General features: G+C 47.9%; 2 protein-coding genes across 4 annotated transcripts in view; one reads left to right on the top strand and one right to left on the bottom strand.

The window, feature by feature from the left end:
• The window catches only part of LOC135919827 (uncharacterized), a 167,889-nt gene that overhangs the window by 131,232 nt on the left and 13,703 nt on the right, over positions 1 to 22,954 (bottom strand). Inside the window, exon 2 of one of the 3 annotated variants that reach the window (XM_070537853.1) lies at positions 20,630 to 20,727. The exons of the other annotated variants lie outside the window; for them this stretch is intronic. Coding sequence (XP_070393954.1) covers positions 20,630 to 20,727 — 98 coding nt within the window. The remainder of the gene's footprint in view (positions 1 to 20,629; positions 20,728 to 22,954) is intronic. 3 annotated transcript variants of the gene reach the window in all.
• LOC139059426 (uncharacterized) overlaps positions 5,396 to 22,954 on the top strand; it is a 56,348-nt gene continuing 38,789 nt past the window's right edge. The window contains exons 1-3 of the mRNA XM_070537848.1: positions 5,396 to 5,416; positions 5,491 to 6,553; positions 13,833 to 14,102. Coding sequence (XP_070393949.1) covers positions 6,138 to 6,553; positions 13,833 to 14,102 — 686 coding nt within the window. The 5' untranslated portion in view covers positions 5,396 to 5,416; positions 5,491 to 6,137. The remainder of the gene's footprint in view (positions 5,417 to 5,490; positions 6,554 to 13,832; positions 14,103 to 22,954) is intronic.

Genomic DNA, 22,954 nt, shown 5'->3' with positions numbered 1-22,954 from the left:
ATATATATATATATATATATATATATATATATATATTGCGATGAGGTTTATTCTCGTTCACGACGTTGTGGAACGCTAGGCAAAACAAGGCACTGCAAGGGCTGTCCGAAGCACGGGGTCGCTCGAGACCACGGCACGGCCCTTCGTCTTCTTCTTCAGACGGCACATACACAGGGGCGCGTCTGCTTCATTACAATGCCCCGGGAGCTAAGCGTAGCCATCCTGGCGACTCAGGGCGCGGAGAAGATGAGCGGGTCGTAGTACGGTTTCAGGCGGTTGACATGTACTGTCTCTCGCCCACGACGACGCAGGTCTGGTGACACGGTGAGCGGCTCGACGATGTAGTTGACCGGTGAAGTGGCCTCGATTATACGGTATGGACCGTGATAACGCGCCAGGAGTTTGGAAGAAAGGCCAGGAATGTTGGCCGGTATCCAAAGCCACACAAGTGAACCAGGAACAAAGTTGGGTGGTGGTTGATGAGCACGGTCATGTCTTGCCTTTGGACGTTCTTGAGTCTCACTAGTCAGGGCACGTGCCAGCTGACGGCAATCTTCAGCATATTTGGCGACTTCGGAAAGCGGAGTATACTCTGTAGCGTCAGGTTGGTACGGCAGTATGGTGTCCAAAGGGCATGATGGCTCACGGCCATACACAAGGAAAAAGGGGGAAAAGCCGGTGGTCGCTTGCGTCGTGGTGTTGTACGCGAACGTAACAAAGAGGAGTACGGTGTCCCAGTTGGAGTGGTCGGATGAAATATACATCCGCAACATGTCGCCAAGTGTGCGATTGAAGCGCTCGGTAAGACCGTTGGTTTGGGGATGGTACGCGGTCGATTTGCGATGAATTATCCTGCACTCAGCGAGGAGGGCTTGGATGCCCTCCGACAGGAAGACACGGCCCCTATCACTCAGTAATTCTCGGGGAGCACCGTGGCGAAGGACAAAATTGCGAAGGATGAAAAAACCAACGTCACGGGCGGTCGCTGCTGGCAGTGCTGCAGTCTCAGCGTAGCGAGTAAGGTGATCTACGCCGACAATAATCCACCGATTTCCACGCCCGCTGCATGGAAACGGGCCGTAGAGGTCGATGCCGACGCGGTCGAACGGACGAGACGGGCATGGCAGCGGCTGCAACGGTCCTGTGAAACGCTGTGTAGGTGTTTTGCTTTGTTGGCATGTAGTGCAAGACTGAATGTACTTTTGCACAAAGTTGTACATGCCTCTCCAATAATAGCGCTGACGCAACCTTGTGTAAGTTTTGAGGACGCCGGCATGAGCGCTTAGGGGGTCAGCGTGAAAAGACGCGCAGACGTCAGAGCGCATATGACGAGGTATAGCGAGGAGCCATTTGCGTCCGTCGGGCATGTAGTTTCGGCGATATAGAATGTTGTCCCGCACTGAGAAGTGGGTTGCTTGGCGACGCAGTGCTCGTGTCGAAGGGACATCAGACGGAGCAGCAAGGTAGTCGAGTAACATTGCAAGGGATGGGTCCTTGCGCTGCTCTGTGAGCATGTCAGGGATGGTGAACGGTGACAGGGTGGACGAGGAAGCTGACAACGACGCCAAATCAGGCGTCAGTGGGGAGCGAGAGAGCGCATCAGCGTCGGAGTGCTTGCGACCAGAGCGGTACATGACGCGGATGTCGTACTCTTGCAAGCGAAGCGCCCAACGTCCCAAGCGTCCAGACGGGTCTTGCAAGGAAGAAAGCCAACAAAGGGCATGGTGGTCAGTAACAACGGCGAAAGAACGGCCGTAAAGGTATGGGCGAAACTTGCTTAATGCCCAGATGATCGCTAGACACTCCTTTTCTGTGACGGAGTAATTTAATTCTGCTTTCTTTAGAGTACGGCTCGCATAAGCGACGACGTATTCATCATAGCCAGCTTTCCGTTGCGCTAAGACCGCGCCAAGGCCAACTCCGCTGGCGTCAGTATGGACTTCCGTGGGAGCATCAGGGTCGTAGTGGCGAAGAATCGGTGGTGAGGTCAACAAGTGGCGCAATTGCTGAAATGCTGCATCACATTCAGGTGACCATGCTGCTATGCCGTTACTGGCGGAAAGTAAACTTGTCAAAGGCGCCATGATGGATGCGAAATTGCGTACGAATCGACGAAAATAAGAACATAAGCCAATAAAACTTCGGAGGGTTTTGATAGACGTGGGCCTTGGGAACTCTGCAACAGCGCGGAGCTTGTCTGGATCCGGGAGGACGCCGTCTTTTGAGATAACGTGACCCAATATGGTTAGCTTGCTTGCAGCAAAGCGGCACTTTTTGAGGTTAAGCTGTAGACCGGCAGAGGCGAGACAGGTCAGAATGTCATGCAGGCGAGCGAGGTGCGTCGGAAAATCGGTTGAGAAGACGACGATGTCGTCGAGGTAACATAAACAGGTCTTCCATTTGTGGCCACGAAGGATGGTGTCGATCATACGCTCAAAAGTAGCAGGCGCGTTGCACAACCCGAAGGGCATGACGTTAAATTCGTAGAGGCCATCGGGTGTAACGAATGCGGTTTTCGGACGGTCAGGCTTGGCCATGGGAACTTGCCAGTACCCGGAGCGCAGATCCAAGGAACTGAAGTATTCTGCGCCTTGTAAACAGTCGAGAGCGTCATCGATTCGAGGCAGAGGATAAACGTCTTTCCTCGTTATCTTGTTTAGGCGTCTGTAGTCGACACAAAAGCGAATGGAGCCATCTTTTTTCCTCACCAATACGACAGGTGAAGACCAAGGACTTTGAGAGGGACGGATGACTTTACGTTGGAGCATGTCGTCCACGTGCTCCGTGATGATTCGGCGCTCTTCGGCAGAGACACGATACGGGCGCTGTCGCAAGGGGGAGTGGGAACCAGTGTCGATGATGTGAGAAACACCGGTGGCACGGCCCAGTGACGTCTGATGACAGTCGAAAGAAGAGACAAACTTGTGAAGGAGAGCGAGAAGTTGGCGGCGATGAGATGGGGAAAGTGCAGGGTCGATGGCCTTGTCAAAACCCACTGAAGGTGATGAGCCGGAGACCGAAGCGATGGCGTCAAGGTGACGGAGGGAGGCGGCAGGAACATCGAAGTCGTCGACGTAGTCGACCGCTTGAAAGTATCCTACCGTCTCTCCACGCAGTAGGCTGATCGGGTACTGGTAGTAGTTGGTGACCAGCATCACAGTTGAGCCAGAGGTTACAGTAAGCACGGCAAACGGAAGAACAATGCCCTTGCGTTGAGCAAACACATCGGATGGCGTGAACACTACGGTGGCGTCAGATGCGGAATCAGACGACAAGACAACAGCCATCGACGACTCAGGAGGTACGGTTGTGTCGGCATCAACAGTGAGTTTGTCGGCAAAGTGAGGAGAGCTGGTCGGCAGTGATTCACATAGTGGTAAAAGCGACACTTCTGCACGTGAACAGTCAATGACAGCATGATGACGTGACAGGAAATCCCAACCAATGATGAGGTCGTGAGAGCACGATGGTAGCACGAAACACTCGATTATGTACAGAACGTCGTTGATGACGACACGGGCCGTGCATACAGCTGAAGGGTGGATTCGCTGCGCGCTGGCAGTGGCGAGCACCAGGCCAGAGCGAGCTGTAGTCACTTTTCGTAGCTTGCGGCAAAGGCCCTCGTGAATGACGGAAACGGCTGCTCCGGTATCGACTAGTGCCACTGCTGGTACTCCCTCTACAAAAACGGTAATTACATTTTGCGGCGAAGATTGAGGTCTTGAGAAAATCGACGTATTTGCAGTTCTTGCCTCAGGAACTGCAGCAGTCAGTTTCCCTCTTCAGTGGGAACTCGACGACGCAGGGGCGAAATCGAATGCCGACGAGGGGAAGGGGAACGCCGAGTTTCCAACCGGCGATCAGTGTCGAGACGTCGCGGTGATAATGGAGGCGTGGCGGCGTATTGTGGTGCGTAGCGGGGCCTGTCAAAGCTGGTACACGCAGTTGAGGCGCGGCGGCGACAGAAGCGTGCCACATGGCCAGCAATGCCGCAGGCGAAGCAGATAGGCCGGTTGTCTTGAGTGCGCCACGTCTCGGTGGGACGAAAAAAGTGTGGTGACGGTCGGGCAACTTGAAATGAAGCCGGATTCATGGGCGATGGAAAGGAAGCGGTCTGCGCAGGTGGCCGTGCAACCACGGCTGCATAACTGAGCGGCAGCGACGTAGGGTGGTTGGCAAAGTTGGTATGGGCCAGCGGCACACTCATAGGGTTGGGTGGGGGGGTTGTAGGAGCTGCAGGAAGCGCTTCAGATATGTGATTTCGGATGGCGTCCTGCAGCGTTGGAGGCAAAGCTGCCGTAGGTGCGTCACTGTGAGGCAGCAGCGAGAGCTGCCTGGCCACCTCTTCACGGATAAAATCTTTGATATGCTGCGAGAGGGTCGAGTTGGTGAATTCGGTAGAAACCGCGATGCTGGAGACGGAATCGGCGTGCTGGATGTTCTGGCGGGCGATGGAACGTTGGCGGCGCAGCTCGTCAAAGCTCTGGCAGAGGTTAATGAGGACGGATACGCTAGTTGGGCCTTTGGCCAGCAACATCTGGAATGCGCTGTCCTCGATGCCCTTGAGGATGTGTTTGATCTTGTCATCCTCTGACATGCTGGGATTGACCCGCTTGCACAAATCGAGAACATCCTCGATGTAGCTGGGGAATGTTTCTCCAGGCTGCTGTGCGCGCTGGCGTAGACGCTGTTCAGCGCGTAGCGTACGCACAGCTGGGCGATCAAACACTTCTGCAAACAGAGTCTTAAAGGCGGACCAGCTTGTAAAGTCTGATTCGTGGTTGAAGAACCAAAGTTTGGCTACGTCGGCGAGGTAGAACGGCACGTTGGTCAGCTTAGACTGGTCATCCCATCGGTTATGGGCACTTACACGTTCGTACGATGAGAGCCAGTCTTCCACGTCGTGTTCGGCGGTCCCACTGAAAATGGGTGGGTCGCGCTGACGAGGGACGCCGGCGCAGATGACAGTGGCAGCCGGTGGGGCGGGCAACGAGGTGGCGGGATCAGGCATAGTGCAAGGCGATCTTGTTGGCAGGGTTCGAGTGTGGAGCTCCAGGACGAGGCGAAGGATCTCAGCAAGCTCCACCAAATGCGATGAGGTTTATTCTCGTTCACGACGTTGTGGAACGCTAGGCAAAACAAGGCACTGCAAGGGCTGTCCGAAGCACGGGGTCGCTCGAGACCACGGCACGGCCCTTCGTCTTCTTCTTCAGACGGCACATACACAGGGGCGCGTCTGCTTCATTACAATATATATATATATATATATATATATATATATATATATATATATATATATATATATATATATATATATATATATATATATATATGTTATTAAGATATCATCGAGCAATGCTCAAGAAACGAGCCGCTGCCAGAACGACGATGAAGTTGGTCGGTGCGCTTGGCGCGAGTGAGTGTCGGCCTGGCTGCCTGGCTCCAGTGTAAATATCCTGTAAATAGCATCTTCTCTCTGTGTCTTTCCAGACGCAACATTCTGGTGGAGGTCAGCTGGGTCACCTGTTCACCAGCTTTCTCCGCGACGCCTCCCGATCCGCCAGCAACCACCATTGCGATGATCCAGGCCGTTTTCCGACAGGAATTTGAGAACATGGGTCTGAACTCCGTCTGTTCCTCGTCTCAACCCAGCGTTCCCCAGTTCTCTAGTTGCCCTCCTCGACCTCGGCAGTCCTTTTCCGCCACAACCCGTCCGATTGGCGTACCCCTGATGACCGGCCGATCTGCTTCCACTGCTGCCGCAACCGATGGCCACCACCTCCTCGAACATACACCGCCGCTTATTCCCGCACCTTAGGACCTTCCGTTCCCTATACCACCCACCATGAATCCACTGCCGCTGATGCTCCTGCTCCGAACCTTCGGTACAACCACTCGCCCTCACCTCGACGCCATCAGTCTCGTTCGCCCCAACCCCGTCGCTTCTCTTCTCCGCCTATCGCCTCCCGGATCCAGCCGGAAAACTAGGCACTGCAGCTTCTGGAAGTGAAGCTGCGTTGTCGACCCTGCCCTGGAATCCTCTGCTCACGTTACCCACGAACCGAAACCTTCTTGACGTTGACGTTGACGGCTATCCTGTCACGGCACTCATCGATACAGGACCACATCTTTCGATTATGAGTGCTGCCTTCCGACGACGACCGAACAAGCTCCTCACCCCAGCGTCGGCACGCGTCGTCCGCGTTGCGGATGGTGGTACTGTGCCTATCATCGGCATGTGTACGGCACGCGTCAGCATCGCCGGCCGCCACACTCCTGTCCTCTTCACCGTAATTGCTCATTGCCCCCACGACCTCATTCTCGGCCTCAATTTTTTCTCCGCACATTCTGCTCTTATTGACTGCTCTTTCAGTACCCTTCACTTTGAGTTGCCGATGCTCGCAGAACCTTCTGACGCACCACACTGCCGCTTACGTCCCACCGGCTTTCTTCGCCTGCAGCCACATTCAATAGCCTACATTGAACTGTCGTCTTTCCCACCAATTCCTGATGGCGAGTACCTCGTCACTCTTCTGCCCAACATTCCGATAAGGTATGACGTTACAGTTCTTCACAGTATATTTAATATTACTGGGAACCGCACTCGCATTCCTGTCTGTAACTTTGGATTGGAAAAGCAAATTCTACCGCAAGGTATTTGCCTTGCCACTATTGATTGTCTCAGCGACCGATACGTGGCAGCGTTATCGACCGATGGTTCTCGCGAGCTTAGCAGGCCCCTCGCGCCAGCCTCGGGTGCCGATCCCAATATTTATTCAAAAGAACCTTACAGGCCCTATGGCAGGGCATAAAGTAAGGGGCGCATATTAAACAGTAAAGGTATAAAAAGCACAAATTTCCAACAGGAACAGTGCTATAAAAAGATTACCGTGTTACACAATATTGAAGGCACTAGGAATACAAAGCAATATCTGAAGGCACACGAACACTTCTTACTGTTAACAGAGCAAAGGAATACAGTTTAAGAAAATGATATACAACATGGCAAAAATGCACGATAACATATACTAGATTGGTCACTCGTGAACGGTATTAAATGGGAAAAGCATGAGTAACTGAGAGCGGAACGTGTCGGGATTAGATATGGAGGCTATGTTATCAGGGAGGTCATTCCAGAGACGAATGGCACGTGGTAGTGCAGATGAATTAAATGCATTTGTTTTACCGTATATGCGTATGAAACTGAACAGATTATGTAATCTGCGTGAAAAAGACTGGGGTATTGGTAGTTGTAACCGGGTTCGTTTATTAGTGCAAATATATTTGTGGAATAAGCACAGAAGAGCGATGTAGCGGCGGATGTCTAATAGCGGCAACAGTAGGTCTAGTTTAATTTGTGTAATGCTTGAGTTTATACCGTAGTTACGGGATACGAACCGGGCGACTCTATTTTGAATCATTTCCGTCATGTAAAGAAAATGGTTGCGACGGACCTGTCCTTGGCGCAGGCTGAAGAGCTTTGCCAAGTATTATCGTCGTACCGAGATATTTTCGACATCTACGATCGCCCTTTAGGCCAGACGCTCGCGGTCAAGCATCGGATTCTTACTGGCGATGCTACGCCTATGCACCGACGACCGTATCGAGTTTCTGCCTCGGAACGCCGAGTAATTCAAAATGAAGTCAACAAAATGCTCGATAAAAACATCATTGAGCCTTCTTCGAGTCCCTGGGCGTCACCTGTGGTGTTGGTTAAGAAGAAGGACGGCACGTGGCGCTTCTGTGTAGACTACCGTCATCTGAACAACATTACTAAGAAGGACGTCTACCCGCTCCCACGTATATAGACGACACCCTTGACTGTCTGCACGGTTCCAGCTATTTCTCGTCTATTGATCTTCGTTCGGGATACTGGCAGATTGCTGTTGACGATATGGACAGAGAAAAAACCGCGTTCATCACACCTGATGGCCTATATCAATTTAAAGTAATGCCGTTTGGATTATGCAACGCCCCTGCCACCTTCGAGCGTATGATGGACTCCTTGCTCCAAGGTTTCAAATGGTCCACATGCCTCTGCTACCTCGACGACGTCATCGTCTTCTCGCCAACGTTGGACACTCACCTTGAACGTCTCACAACTATACTTTATGTATATCGAAAGGCGAAGCTGCAACTTAACTCGTCCAAATGTCGTTTTGGCCACCGGTAAATTACTATTCTGGGCCATCTCGTTGATGCTTCCGGAATACAGCCTGATCCCGACAAAACTCGCGCTGTCAGAGAGTTTCCGGCTCCGAAGACAGCCGCAGACGTTTAAAGTTTTGTAGGGCTATGCTCGTACTTTCGTCGTTTTGTTCCATATCTTGCGACAATTGCTAGACCCCTAACAAATCTTTTGAAGAAAGGCGTACAATTCTCGTGGGGCACTGGAGAGGCCGCCGCCTTCTCTCGTCTCGTCACTCTTCTCTCCTCACCACCCATTCTCGCCCACTTCGACCCTGATGCCCCTACAGAATTGCGTACAGATGCCAGCGGTCATGGCGTAGGTGCCGTCTTAGCCCAGCGTCAGCGTGGCCTGGATCGGGTTATTGCTTACGCAACCGCCTTCTAGCAACATCGGAGCGCAACTATTCCATTACGGAACGAGAATACCTTGCTGTTGTCCGGACGGTTGCGAAGTTCCGTCCTTACCTTTACGGTCGCCCTTTTTCCGTAGTCACTGACCATCATGCTCTTTGCTGGCTCTCTTCGCTAAACGATCCTACAGGCCGGCTTGGTCGATGGGCTTTGAGGCTACAAGAATTTGCGTATTCCGTGGTCTACAAGTCTGGCCGCCTGCACCAAGGCGCTGACAGCTGTCGCGTTACCCCGTTGACGACTCTGACTCCTCTAATATTGCCAGTGCTTCTTGCGTATTCTCTGTATCACAGCTGCTTCATTTCGCCGACGAGCAACGCCGTGACATCTACATCAGAGCACTCATCGACCGTTTTGAGCACTCTCCGGCCGATGCTACTCTACGCCTCCTCGTCCTCCGCGACGGTATTCTGTACCGTCGTAACCTTCATCCGGACGGCTCCGAGTTCCCACTTGTAATACCTAAACACCTCCGCTCCACCATTATAGAAGAGCTCCACCACGCACCAACGGCAGGACATCTCGGTGTACCTCGAACCTATATATGACCGCGTACGTCGCCGTTTTTTCTGACCGGGTCTTGCCCGTTCCGAACGACGTTACGTCGCCGCTTGTGAAGTTTGCCAATGACGCAAGAAGCCTCCCCAGCTCCCCGCTGGTTACCTGCAGCCGCTCGACATTCCTGCCGAGCCGTTTCATCGTGTCGGCTTAGACCTTCTCGGCCCATTTCCGGAATCTACATCAGGGAACAAGTAGGTTGCAGTCGCGGTGGACTACACGACCCGCTACGCCGTAACCCGTGCTCTTCCGACCAGTTGCGCAACTGATGTTGCGGACTTCCTCCTACATGATATTATTTTGATGCATGGTGCTCCGCGTCAATTGCTGAAAGACCGTCGCCGTACGTTTTCGACCAAAGTCAACGACGACATCATGCGTGCCTGTTCAATACAGCATAAATTTACCACCTCCTACCACCCCCAAACGAACGGCATCACTGAGCGTTTGAACCGCACCCTTACAGACATGCTATCCAAATACGTTTCAGACGACCACCGTGACTGGGACCTGGCTCTACCTTACATTACCTTTGCATACAACTCTTCCCGTCTCGAAACTGCTGGCTTTTCCGCGTTTTACCTCTTGCATAGCCGCGAACCAACGCTACCACTGGACACTGTGCTTCCGTCCGCCACAGCTTCAACTAGCGCTTATGCCCGTGATGCAATAGCCCTTGCTGACCATGCTCGCCAACTTGCGCGCGCTCGTCTACAAGTGTCTCAAGACAAGCAGAAGCAACGCTACGACCTCCGTCACCGTGATGTCCATTTTGTGCCCGGCAGCCTCGTGTTGCTTTGGCCACCTTCGCGTAAAGTTGGCCTATGTGAAAAACTCCTTTCCTGTTACACAGGTCCATATCACGTGCTCCGCAAAGTGACCGATGTCACCTATGAAATCGTTCTAGCCACGCCCACTACGTCCTCCGCTGTGACAACCAGTGACAGTGTCCACGTCGCCCGACTCAAACCCGACAACTCTCCACGCGCCTTGGATATTTAACAGCACCTGCTTTTGCCGCCGGGGGGAGGGGGGGGTAGAATTACGATATCAACGAGCGATGTTCAAGAAACGAGCCGCCGCGAGAACGACGATGAAGTTGGCCGGTGCGCTCGGCGCGAGCGAGTGTCGGCCTGGCTCCAATGTAAATATCCTGTAAATAGCCTCTTCTGTCTGTCTTTCCACGCGCAACAATATATATATATATATATATATATATATATATATATATATATATATATATATATATATATATATATATATATATATATATATATATATTGTTGCAATACATATATATATATATGTGTGCGTGTGCGTGTGCGCGTGTGCGTGCGCGCGTGTGCGCGCGTGTGTGTGTGCGCGCGTGTGCGCGTGTGTGTGTGCGCGTGTGCGCGTGTGTGCGTGTGTGCGCGTGTGTGCGTGTGTGCGCGTGTGTGCGCGTCTGTGCGCGTGTGCGCGTGTGTGCGCGTGTGTGCGCGTGTGTGCGTGTGTGCGCGTGTGTGCGTGTGTGCGCGTGTGTGCGCGTCTGTGCGCGTGTGCGCGTGTGTGCGCGTGTGTGCGCGTGTGTGCGTGTGTGCGTGTGTGCGCGTGTGTGCGCGTGTGTGCGTGTGTGCGCGTGTGTGCGTGTTTGCGCGTGTGTGCGTGTTTGCGCGTGTGTGTTTGTGTGTGCGTGTGTGTGTGTTTGTGTGTGTGTGTGTGTGTGTGTGTGTGTGTGTGTGTGTTTGTGTGTGTGTGTTTGTGTGTGCGTGCGCGCGCGCAAAGAATTGTTCACGGAAGTGACGGCCTTATATACGTATTTACAACACCTGATAGTAGGAGACAGTTCATTTTACAGCCTGAGTCCCCTCCCACCACCAAGAGACTGCCGTCTCGGGTGAGCAATGCGACAAGCGGATTCAGATAACTACGTTAGGGAAATATATGTGTTTTGTGCGTATAAGTCGCCCTGCCGTATAGCTGCGAATGACCTTGAGCGGCTGACGCTTACGCGGACGGCGTACCGTGTCTCAATGTCGCTAATCATTAGTGGGTGCAATGATAAAGGTCGAGCAGGGATGACTTAACTTCATGCACACTGTCTTCCTTCCCAAGCTGTCTTTCCGCGCCCCTAATATCGCAGATCGCGTAGCCTAAGTCAACAGACAGGAGCAACTGGAGATCGCTCTCAGAGGCCGTCCTGTGGTGGAGATAAAAATTGGCAGACGGTGGTAACGAATCTTATTTTCGGCATCGCGGTAAATAGCGCGGTTGTACGAACCGTTCACCCCGCGCTGCCGGCATTCTGCATAATGCCAGCGTTTTGACAGCAAGCGCTCGTTGCCATCCAATGGGATACTTGCGGGTTTACATGGTCCGTGCATTAGACAATGCTTATTATTTGAAGTAGTAAGTGAATGGTGACTATAATTTATGTGGCCGGTATAACTAACGTATGGATTCTTTTTTGTCGCACCTTCTTGTGGCGATATTGACAAGTCTTAGATGGGACCTGGACATTTGACCTAATATTGCGAACTACGCGCATGAAATCCACCGTAAACCTCCGTAAATCTCCATTTCGTAGCGACGCGCGAAAGTGCGCTGCGCGCGGAAATTCGCTGTTGAGCGCGATTTTTGGAATTAGCCCGCCGAACGCGACTGCTTCTCAGTCAGAGTTTTTTTAATGGCTGGCAAGAAGCGGGGGAGGAGGGGGGGTGGGGGCGTCCTTACACGCGTGCGCGTGCGGCCCTTACACGGATTTATGCGGTAGGAATCTCGCTTCGTGCAATTGTCGTATGCTTCGCTATCACTAATTCTGCTTCCCCTTTCCAGCGAAACTGCAGTGCTTTTTTTTTCTTCTGTGAGTCCGGGTATAAGCACTGCTGCGCATGACTGATATTGATTTTGATTTCGAGTAAATACCATACTTGCCCTCACTTCAGTTACAGAGCCAATCAGATGTGTTTATGACCTCTGCATGCAAGTGGAGTTGTTTAATTCAATCCCTAACAAATGTTGTAAATTATTAGAAGAACTTATTTTTAATGAGTTCTTAGCGTTACCTAGTGTAAAGAGAAGCAATACTGACACATCACTCACATGAATTTCACATGCCGCTGATAAAAGACATTGCCGAAGGGGTCGCTGAAGTCTGTAGGTTTTTTGCGAAGACAAAAAAAGCATGCAAAGCAATTTGAAGCGAGATGAACATACAGTAACATATTCATCCTCTAAGCATAATCTATCCAAGCCAGTAGAAATAATTGTTAGTTGGCAAGAGCTTTCTCTTTAAAAAATGTAATATACTTTGAACTGTGTATATATCTAAATATATGGTCTGTGCATGTTCACAGTGGAAATTTTAAATAAATATGTTGAAGTGAAAAACTACGGATGAGGTAGCCGCCACTGGCACTTCTAATGCGCTTGTCCTCCCGTTGCCAGGATTTGCAGAAATAAATCGGAAGTTCGAATTAAAAGCTCTGCACGTCGGCGCAACAAAGATGCAGTAAGCTTTTAGCCACAATGAAATTTTAAGTGAAAAGGTAGAGAGAACTGAAAAGAAACTTCAAATGATGTTGGTAACAAAACTCTGGTAATGACAGTTTGGGGGAGGGGAAAGGGGGAGAGTCATCGCCGGGGAGTGGGGCGGCTCTGCCCTTCTCGCAAAACTTCGGAGTGGGCTCAGGCCCCGGAGCCCCACCGTAGTCGGCGCCTATGACGCCCACTTGGCTGGTGTTGTAACGCCGTGCTTCTATTGACCAATGTACAGCCGCGCTAGCTGACGAACTTCCTCGGCGCGTTCAGCGCATTCCTCGGCGTCAGCGTAGTTAGACGCTCGTCGTCTTCACACAGAAGCATAGCGTCCAGCATCGTCTAAAATTCGCGACCGTAAACGAGACAAAATGGGGTACAGCGCGTTGCTTCGTGTACGGTGGTATTATATCCGGAGGTTACGTAAGACAAGATATGATCCCATGTTTTGTGCTCGACGTCGATGTACGCAGAGATTACGTCTGTGACGGTCCTGCTTAATCGCCCGACGAAATGCATTGGTGCTCCAGTTACTTTCTTTTAAGCGAACGGTGTCTTATGCATTGAAGCACAAAATTAACTGGAACAACAATGCATTTCGTCGGAATTGAAAATTACTATATCGAAACAGGTGCTGTCCAGGGAACTCGTTCCAAGTGGATATACGCCTTGCGAACTCACTCGCTCTGATTCGTATAATAATACGTGTCACGTAATATGACTAATGAAATGTTATGTTAATTATTTAATTGGTTATTCTGATTTCTCGTAGAAGTAGTGGCCGCCTCATCGAGTAATTTAGATCAAAATTAGAAGTGTGCTATACTTGCCAGAAGTAACTTTAGAACATTTAGGTGCAGCTAAACATGACACCCTGCATGCTGTGCTGGTAACGACGGTAGGGAAGTCTTGCGGCTTCGCTAGTAGCGCCCCTGTAGTCACTTGACACTTTCTTCTGCGACTTTCTGATCGTTTTTAAAGCCGGCTGCTCGATGGCGAACATTAGCGCCTACGTAGCCACGCTGAATGTCTGAAAAGTGCAAATTGCGCATCTTTGGATTCTCGCTGCAAAACTGCAAAAAGGCGCGCAGGTTCTCATGTCGAGAACCGTAAGGCACTGATGTTCAAGACGGCGTTGCTCCCCGTTCGGGTTCCAGGGTGCTTCACCTCCTGGTGGTGACGGCCTTCTTCACGACACGTTGGCACGTGTTCCTCGGGTGGATGCACGCGAGCATACCGGCGTTCGCGTCGGCGGCGCTGTCCATCGTTACCGCGCTGGCAGCCGCCGCTGTCACCGGCTGGGACAGCGCGCCGGGCGTCCTGGCCAAGTGCTTCGCCGAGCTGTTCGTCCAGTACCTGAGAGCCGAGAACCGGACCCTGTCGGCCGCCGCCCACGGCCAGCTGTTGGTCGTCGGTGCAGGAGGAAGGTGCGCTGCGGACGGCTCTCGCCCAGTTTTGTTGGTAACGCCACAACTTTCACAAATAACATGACGACTACGAAGTCTTGTCTTTAACGTGTGGTAACTATGCACTCCCCGTTTTGTATTGTCCTCCAAGTTGTGGTGTTGCAGCCTTTTTCCAATGTTTTGATGCCTTCTTATCTTACGTTACAGAAAACAAGCTCCTGTTAGTCTTGGGTGGCGCTACAGACATTGAGTTCCTGTCATCGTCAACTGAACAACGTGAAATGCAGAGAATATTGGAATGCAATAACTTTTGTGACCGGATGCGAGAGCCTGCGCTACCGCTTACATCTACGTCCCTTCATCTTTTTATTACCAACGTATGGGAACAAAATTGAATGCCAGGAGTCATATGCGCGAAAATCACTGATCATCTACCGATTCTTTCTTTTCTTAATAGAAAGCTTTAGCTCGGGCCCAACTCCAACGCGGCCTATTCAAATACATGTAAAACGTAGAAACGGTTTTCCGTGATAACCGCTGGACCGACTCTGATTAAGTTTGTTGCATTTGAGAGAGAAAGTTAGATTCTAGTGACTGCTGGAAGCGAAATTTCGATTTAGAGCCTGGATTTCGTTAAAATATTTTTCAAAAACTTGACAGTTCGAAAAAAATAGCACAAAGTTGAATTAATAGTTCTGTATCGAGAACATATATCGAGGTTCTGTAAACGGCATCCATCACATCATTGAAAGCGAACGAATTCACTATGTCAATTTATATCTTACGTGAATTTGTTATGTTGTGTACAAAGAATTCTGCAAAAGCTGTATTTCTACATTAGAAATTTTTCCTTATATTCATGTGTCACATATCAATTTTGTGCACTTTAGATGTACTGTTAGATGTGCTATCATATAACTGTGATGTAACTTTTCATTTCCGAGTTACAGGGTTGTAAACTTGATAGCTTCCTTTTTTTTTTGAAAATTCGCGATATTGGCCAATTTTTCATAAAAAAGTGACCGCCGAAATGAAAAATTCGAAACGAACCGTCAGTACGTTTTAAGCTTTTCTTTTAAATGCAATAATCCTCTTCAAATTTGGTGAAGTGGCTGCCGAGAAAAACGAATTCTCCTTTTACATGTATGTATAGGCAGCAGTACCTGAGCTAAACCTTCCTCCTAAGCAGTTAGGTAGACGACATCAACTTAAGTCTGCTCTAAAGAAATACCAGTCCATAAACGAGGCGATACCAAGTAGTTTTTATGCGAGCCTCACAAATACAAATTGGAATTTCATGTATGAGATCATTGATGCAGAAAACGCTTATGATAATTTCATTGCCACTATTGGAAAATACACGAGGAATGTTTCCCACACAAACTTTTTAAGCGCTTAAAAAGGCGCGTGCACGTCGGATAAATGAAGCGTTATGACATTCAAGTGGCTCCAACCAAAATATTAGCTAATTTGTTAGATTGTTACTGATACAGAGAAAAGACCGTCTTTATATAAGCTTTTCCTTTAAAGCCGAAACTTAGACGATCTTGCTCTATTTATGCATATCGCAGTAAGATTACGTCACATCTGAGTTAGGTGAAGAACGGCTGCATGCACGAGTTGTTCGTTCACAGAGATACCTTAAGAAGAAGCGATTTGACATGGAATTGACTAAATTATATATTAAATCTCATCAAACACAGTGTAGACATGGAAATTGTAGTTAATGATGAAAGGCTTTCTGATAGAAGACTTGAAATTTCTTTCAACTATTATTATCTGTATTTGGTACATATAATACACGCGAGCCTGCTTGTCTGGATTGTCTAAGCTCACAAAGCCCTCAAACTGCATTTTTGTTGCCTACGAAATCCAATGGAATTCAAGGCATTTTTCTGGCCATTCGGAACAGCAGGTCACGAGGTGTATGTGAGTTTCAGATTCTCCCTTTTGAGCGTGCTATCAATATTCTTAGCCCTCTCTCAGCGCATATATTTAAGTTCTGCTTCAAAGATAGTATTTTCCCCAAGAGCATGCAAATTTCTAGAGTGACAGTAATTCATAAAGGTGGAGGTAGAAATAATTCATCAAATTACTCCCCGATATCGTTACTTCCGATATTTTCAAAGGATTTAGAAACGGTAATACATGCATGAATGTCAAATTCTTGCGAAATTTGTCACTTGAAAACACTTAGCCAGCATGCTTCTCGAAAATTTCACTCCACAGAAGCAGTGCTTTTCACTCAAAATCAGATTATTCTAAATTGTATTGAACAAAAAACTGCTGGCTTTCCCGCAATCGAGAGCAGATGCAAGCAGGAAATGGCAACCGGCAAAGTAGATTGGTTGGAGATGATACTAGCCACAATCTTAAAATGTGTAGTGCATGTTTGCAACGGCACACCACACCGCACCACGTCATACTGTTCATTTGTCCCTATGGACGCGGCCCATCTAGAAGAAAAAAATCGGCTGAAGGCGGCACGACAGGCAGCGAAAGACGCCAGGGAGACAGAGCGCACTGCCCAGCTGGAAGAAGGAAAGCGCCTGAAGGGGGCGCCACGCAGTGTGGCGCCATCTCTCGAGGCGACGCAAAACCCGCGCCGCGGAACTCGTGGACACCTGGCGTTGTGTAGAGCATAGGCAACCCTGTCTAAGCACCAAACGATGACAGCGAAGTATGTGATGCCCTGTATCTGCATATTGAACGTCGCCCGTCGCGCCCTCCCCCCTTGTTGGAAATGACAAATAAAACTTCAGCGTACTAGACGTTGCAGCTTGAGTGATGTAGTGAAACATTAGGAAGAACTGGGAAGCAATATTTCTTAGTAACTTGGGCCGTAACTAGCGTATGTAATGCAGTCCTGTACAAGGTGCTGGGGCGCCAGAGACCACATTTTCTTAAGCTTTGACTGGTTGCCCGGATGATCTGGTTTTGTTCTCGCAACTTTCCCGGATGTTTTCGTTTGAGTGCCCGGATAACGGCTCTGGCCTTTGGCTCAATGTCACCTGAAAGTCGCCCATAACGGGAGCTGAAAGCATTTCATGCTTAAAAGAATTGGCATTGGGCATTTATGTGGACTTAGGCATTCGACAGCATTAACCACTATACCTTACTCGCCAAACTTCGTGTATACGGTTTCTGGGGAGTGTTTCTTAACTCATAACATCCTATTTAACGTTTCGTCCTCAACAAGTAGCAGTCAATGAGCAACAATCGGATAATAAAGCTATTTTTCTATGTGTTGCTTAGGGTAGCATATTTGGACCGCAAATTTTTAATATGTATATTAACGACATCGTTAACAATACCGATAAACCCACTTTTGTTATATATGCAGACCATACAGCCTATTTTTCAGAGGATCATGCATGTCGGACATTTGAAACCAAGTTGATAATTGTTTACGCTTGTTACATCATTGGTCTCTCTGTAATTTGCTCCCTATCAATAGTGATAAAAAAGCTGTGTCCCTTGGCCCCGGAACAAGGTTATTGAATCTCGCGCTACTGCTCTTAAAATAGGATCTGCCGTTATAGAAACGGTGTCTCGTGTTAAGATCTGAAGTCTTCTCTTTGAGGAACACCTGCAGGGGAACAATCATGTTTATTTTGTTGCAGCAAAAATTTCGAGAACGATAGGGATCCTCTCAAACTGCAGAAATTTTATTTCCTCAGTGTATCATAAAACTATTATATTACTCATTGTCTTACTCTGGCATGAACAATTGTTTTCTGGTGTGATGCACGGCTTCTTTGCCAACATTAAAAACTGTGCACAATCCAGAAACGTGCGTACGCAATATTGGCAATGGTGCGTTCGATTGACCCTCGAAACCTTTTTTTAAGCAGTTAACATAATACGCATAACAGACTTATACAATAATGTGCTGCCTAAAACATTTATATTTAGTGTTAAGGAAATCATATTTCTTGTAAAACTATACAAGTTCATAAAACGAACACATACGATTCGATCCCGAGCATCTGGAGATTCGTTTACACACACACACACACACACACACACACACACACACACACACACACACACACACACACACACACACACACACACACACACACACACACACACACACACACACACACACACACACACACACACACACACACACACACACACACACACACACACACACACACACACACACACACACACACACACACACACACACACACACACACACACACACACACACACACACACACACACACACACACAGGAGTCATTTCTGTTTGACTTTTGAATGTGAAATCAACCTCATAGAGCAAGTTGTACGACACTTTTTAATTGTTCCTACAGAATTGCTATTCGTTGTAGTTGTATAAATTATCACTTTGCTGTTATCATTATATATGTTCGTATAAGCCAAGCTTTTTCCGGGGGGCATAGACGGTCGTCGAGCCTGTGAAGGGCTTTTTTCTCTGCGTCCCCATTATCATCTTAATGATGTCAATAAAAGTGTGCCTGTCAGTCCTTACAAGTACTTCACAGCGAAGCTATTACACGAAAACGAAATACGCCTCTATTCCACACTGTGAAAATGGATGCAAAGCGAAGCTGCTGCGGACGTTAGGCAGCGTTGCACAAGCACCGCCACCACAAGCGACGTACTTCATGCGCGCGCGCACGTGTGCGGAAGTGCAGCATACATCTTCATTGCTTTAAGCCCTCCGCCAAGCTAAAGTGGTTTACAGAAGTAAATTAAGAGGAAGCTTTAGCTCGGGCCCAACTCCGACGCGGCCTATTCAAATACATGTAAAAACGCAAAAACGTTTTTCTGAGATAACCCCTGGACCGATTTTGATGAAATTTGTTGCATTTGAGACAGTAAGATAAATTCTAGTGACTGTTGGAAGCAGAATTTTGATATAAGGCTTGAATTTTGTCAGAAAGATTTTCAAAAATTCAGAAGTTTGGAAAAAATAGAAGAATGAAGTTTACAAACTAATAACTCTGCATCAAGAACATATATCGCGGTTCTGTAAACGGCATCCATTAGATCATTGAAAGCGGACAAATATTATATGCCATTTTACATCTTACGTGAATTTGTTAAATTGTTTACAAGGGTTCTGCAAAAGTTGTAATTACATATTAATACATTTCTTGAGGTTCATGTGTAACATACCAATATTGTCCGCTTTAGATGTGCTATCAGATACAATTCACAGAAATGCGACATCATTTTTTCTTCTTGAGTTACAGAGTTGTAAACTTGATAATTTCGTTTTCTGAAAATTTGCAATTTTTGTCACTTTTTTATAAAATATTGACGATCTAACTCCAAAATTCGAAACCAACAGTCACTAGATTTTAAGTTTTTCTTTTATATGCAGCAAACCAAGTCAAATTTAGTGCAGTGGTTGCCGAGAAAAACGAATTCTCCTTTTACATGTATTTAGATAGGAGCACCCGAGCTAAAGCTTCCTCTTAAGGTTTAAAGGTACCCCGCCACAGAAAATGCGAGAAATATGACTTCCAACCTACAGACATGATAGAATCGGATTGTAGTTCGAATATACGAGAATATATACTTTTGTTACGTCGATACTCAAACAGAAACCCCTTTTCCACCTGCCGCGGCGGTAACGTTTTTGGACAGTGATTGCCATAATGTCGATTACGATCGCAGCACACGCTGTGCTACAGATGCAACTGGCTGAGCGCCTACGCATCAAGGACAAATACCTTTGTTCGTCACGCGCGCACGCACGTTTGCGGAAATGCAGCATACATCCTCACTCTTATAGGTCCTCCACCTGGCGCAAGAACATTACTGAGCTAATTGAACTTCTCAAAGTAAACTGTCACAACTTCTCAAGCAAACTGTCACGAGGACAAGACAAATATTACGTCAAAACAAACGCCTGCCTTGTCACCTTCTTGGCCTCGTCTGTCTCTCTTTTATGCCTTGCAACGCCCTAAGGAAGCTCTCACTCCCCTCCTTGTATATTGCAGTGTGCACAACAAAGGATACTCATCTAAATGTGCGAACGTTATTTTATTCGCGCAAGTAACAAAAAATTGTCCAAAGCACATGTTGAAATATAGACGAAGTCGAGCTTTCGTGAAGCGGTTAATTAAATGCCTCCAAGTGGCAATTAAATTATGCAACGTAGGGTTTTGCAGCGCAACGATTGCGTTGCGCTGCGATGAGACGGCAATGCCCGAAGACCCCCGACACACTCAGACTCTTGCAAACGAACTCCTGCCGAAATCCGGCGTCCCTTAACAGCTTGTATCCCGAGATTTATTCGAATTGTTCTTGCGTGTCCTGTGATGAGGCTGCCACTTTGCCTCATACGCTCTGGGAGGGCGGGTCGCTGGCCCGAAGTTCACCAACGTAGAGTGGGACGCCCTCCTGCGAAGTCCCGTCTTTGAGGACCAAGTCCTGGCCGTCCAGCGCACCCGCGGTCGGGCCGACAGGCTAGATTTGTCTGTCCCGTCATGGGATTAGCCGGGTGCGCATTTTATCGCGCTTTGCTAGACCCAATAAAAGTTTATTTTCTCACTCACTCACTCACCCAGACACGTGACGCACGCGACCGCGGATTGCCTGCACTGCTTCCGGGACGGGCCCACTTTACTCGGCGAGAAGCCTACTGAGCAGACGCTCCAAACCCTGGGCGAGAACACGTATAAAGTAGCGCTTTAATAATGGGATTACGTGCTTCATGGCTTACATTTGTCGCCGTGAGAATATTTAGGTTGTGCTAGTTGTTGGTTCGTGGCAAAACGGGCACAGACTGCAAGAGCGTGACGCAGAGAGGCACACACACACGGTGCCATGTGTGCCTTTCTGCATCACAGTCTTCCGCTATATAGAAAGAAAGGCCCAGCTACTGACAATTTAACCAGTGTTCGTGTCGCCCTTTCAGCGGCCATTGCAGAAGCAATTTTTTTTTATTTCAGTAACACTTTACCAAATTTTATTAAGGACGATCCCCAGAAGTTCTGGAACTTTATTAAGTAACGGAATAAATCCATAACGAACATTATCCACGATAGCATTCCAATAACTGATCCCAAGGCTGTTGCTAACCTTTTAAATGACCACTTCCACAGTTCCTTCTCCCCACCAACTGAACCCTCTTTCCAAACTTCACCGTCCTGCTCTTCTGACGTTAACATTTCTCCTGAAGGTGTACTTAACATGCTCCTCCGGTTACTAGTAAAATCATCTGTTGGTCCAGACGGCATTCCCAACACCTTCCTTCGGCGTTATGCGGAACATTTTAGTAAATTCCTTGTAGTAATCTTTCAGGCCTCTCTACATTCCGCGGTACTTCCGCTCGATTGGAAAGTAGCACGTGTTGTCCCTATATTAAAAGAGGTGACACAAGCTCAGTCTTGGATTACTGGCCGATTTCCATATTATTCTCTTCATGTAAATTAATTGAACACATTGTTGCTGACTACATTAATGATTTCTTAAACGAGCGTAACATTTTATCTCCTTTCCAACACGTCTTCAGGAAGGGGCTCTCGACACTCACCCAATTAAGCACAGTCATTGACAGTCACCCAATTAAGCCAGCCTTGTCCTTGACAAGGCTGGCCAAGTAGATGTGATATTTCTTGATTTTAAAAAAGCATTTGATGTAGTTCCTCATGAGAAATTAATTTGTAAATTAGAATTCCTTGGTCTTCCTGCCTTTATCCTGTCCTGGGTTTCTGCTTACTTGACGCGTCGAAAACAGTACGTAGCGATTGATGGGCAGCAGTCCGATTCTCTTTCAGTAACCTCTGGCGTGCCTCAAGGCAGCGTGCTTGGCCCACTACTATTTCTTATTTATTGTAATGACATGGTTGATGTAATAGAGGCCCCTGTCAATATTCGTCTGTTCGCAGATGACTGTATCATTTTTAACGATATTAATACAGTTCATGATCAACTATCTCTTGATTTAACCTTAAGCAACATTCTTGAGTGGAACAACAAGTGGGGAATGGAGCTTAACTCAGATAAATCTGTGCTTCCACGTATAACAAACATAACACATAACAAACCCCTGAAAGTTTCTTATTTTATTGGCCAAGATCCCTTGGCCGAAGTGAGCGAGTACAAGTATCTTGCAATTGCAATTACTAACAACCTAAATTGGAATAGCCACATTGCGGCTACTGCCTCTGCTGCTTTCAGAAAGCTATGTCTAGTTCGCCATAAGCTTAAACATGCATCCCATGAAGTAAAATCATTAGCCTATACCACATTTATTCGACCAAAATTGGAATAGTTGTGCGTTATTTGGTACCCGTTTACCAAAAACAACATTAACGCCCTTGAAAGGATACAGAGAAGAGCCATACATTTTATTTTTTCCAAATATGGCCGAGAAGAGTCTATAACTGAATTACTGCGGACAAATGGTTTTCACACCCTTCAAACGAGGCGAGAAGTAATACGCCTGAAGTTCCTTTACTCCTTGATAAACCGTAAATTTTCTTTAGATCCTAGTCTATACATAACTCTTTCTGCATCCAGGAAAACCCGTCATTCGCACCCCCTCGTTCTCTCCCCTTGCGTTGCCAGGACAAACCTCTTTAAATTTTCCTTCTTTCCTCGAACTATAGAAGAATGGAACCTCCTCCCTTTCCATCATCTGAACTCCTCTGAATCAATTCAAACTCATATTATTGGTATTTTCTAACAAACATTGCTGTTTCGTGTTATATGGTTTCTTTTCTTGAATTTCATATTTTTGCCATTCTGCCTTTTGTACGTGTATTTTTTATTTGTTGCCCTGCCCCTCCTGCTTGGGCCACACGGCCTGCAGTATCATGTAAATAAAATAAAAATAAATAAAACAATATGTACTCATTTCTTTCTCTCTCCTTTTAGGTGCCAT

The sequence above is a fragment of the Dermacentor albipictus genome, chromosome 4 (assembly GCF_038994185.2).
Source record: "Dermacentor albipictus isolate Rhodes 1998 colony chromosome 4, USDA_Dalb.pri_finalv2, whole genome shotgun sequence".
In the NCBI taxonomy this organism is placed as follows: domain Eukaryota; kingdom Metazoa; phylum Arthropoda; class Arachnida; order Ixodida; family Ixodidae; genus Dermacentor; species Dermacentor albipictus.
Note: the sequence above shows the minus strand (reverse complement) of the source record. Positions and strands in the feature narration are given on the sequence as shown.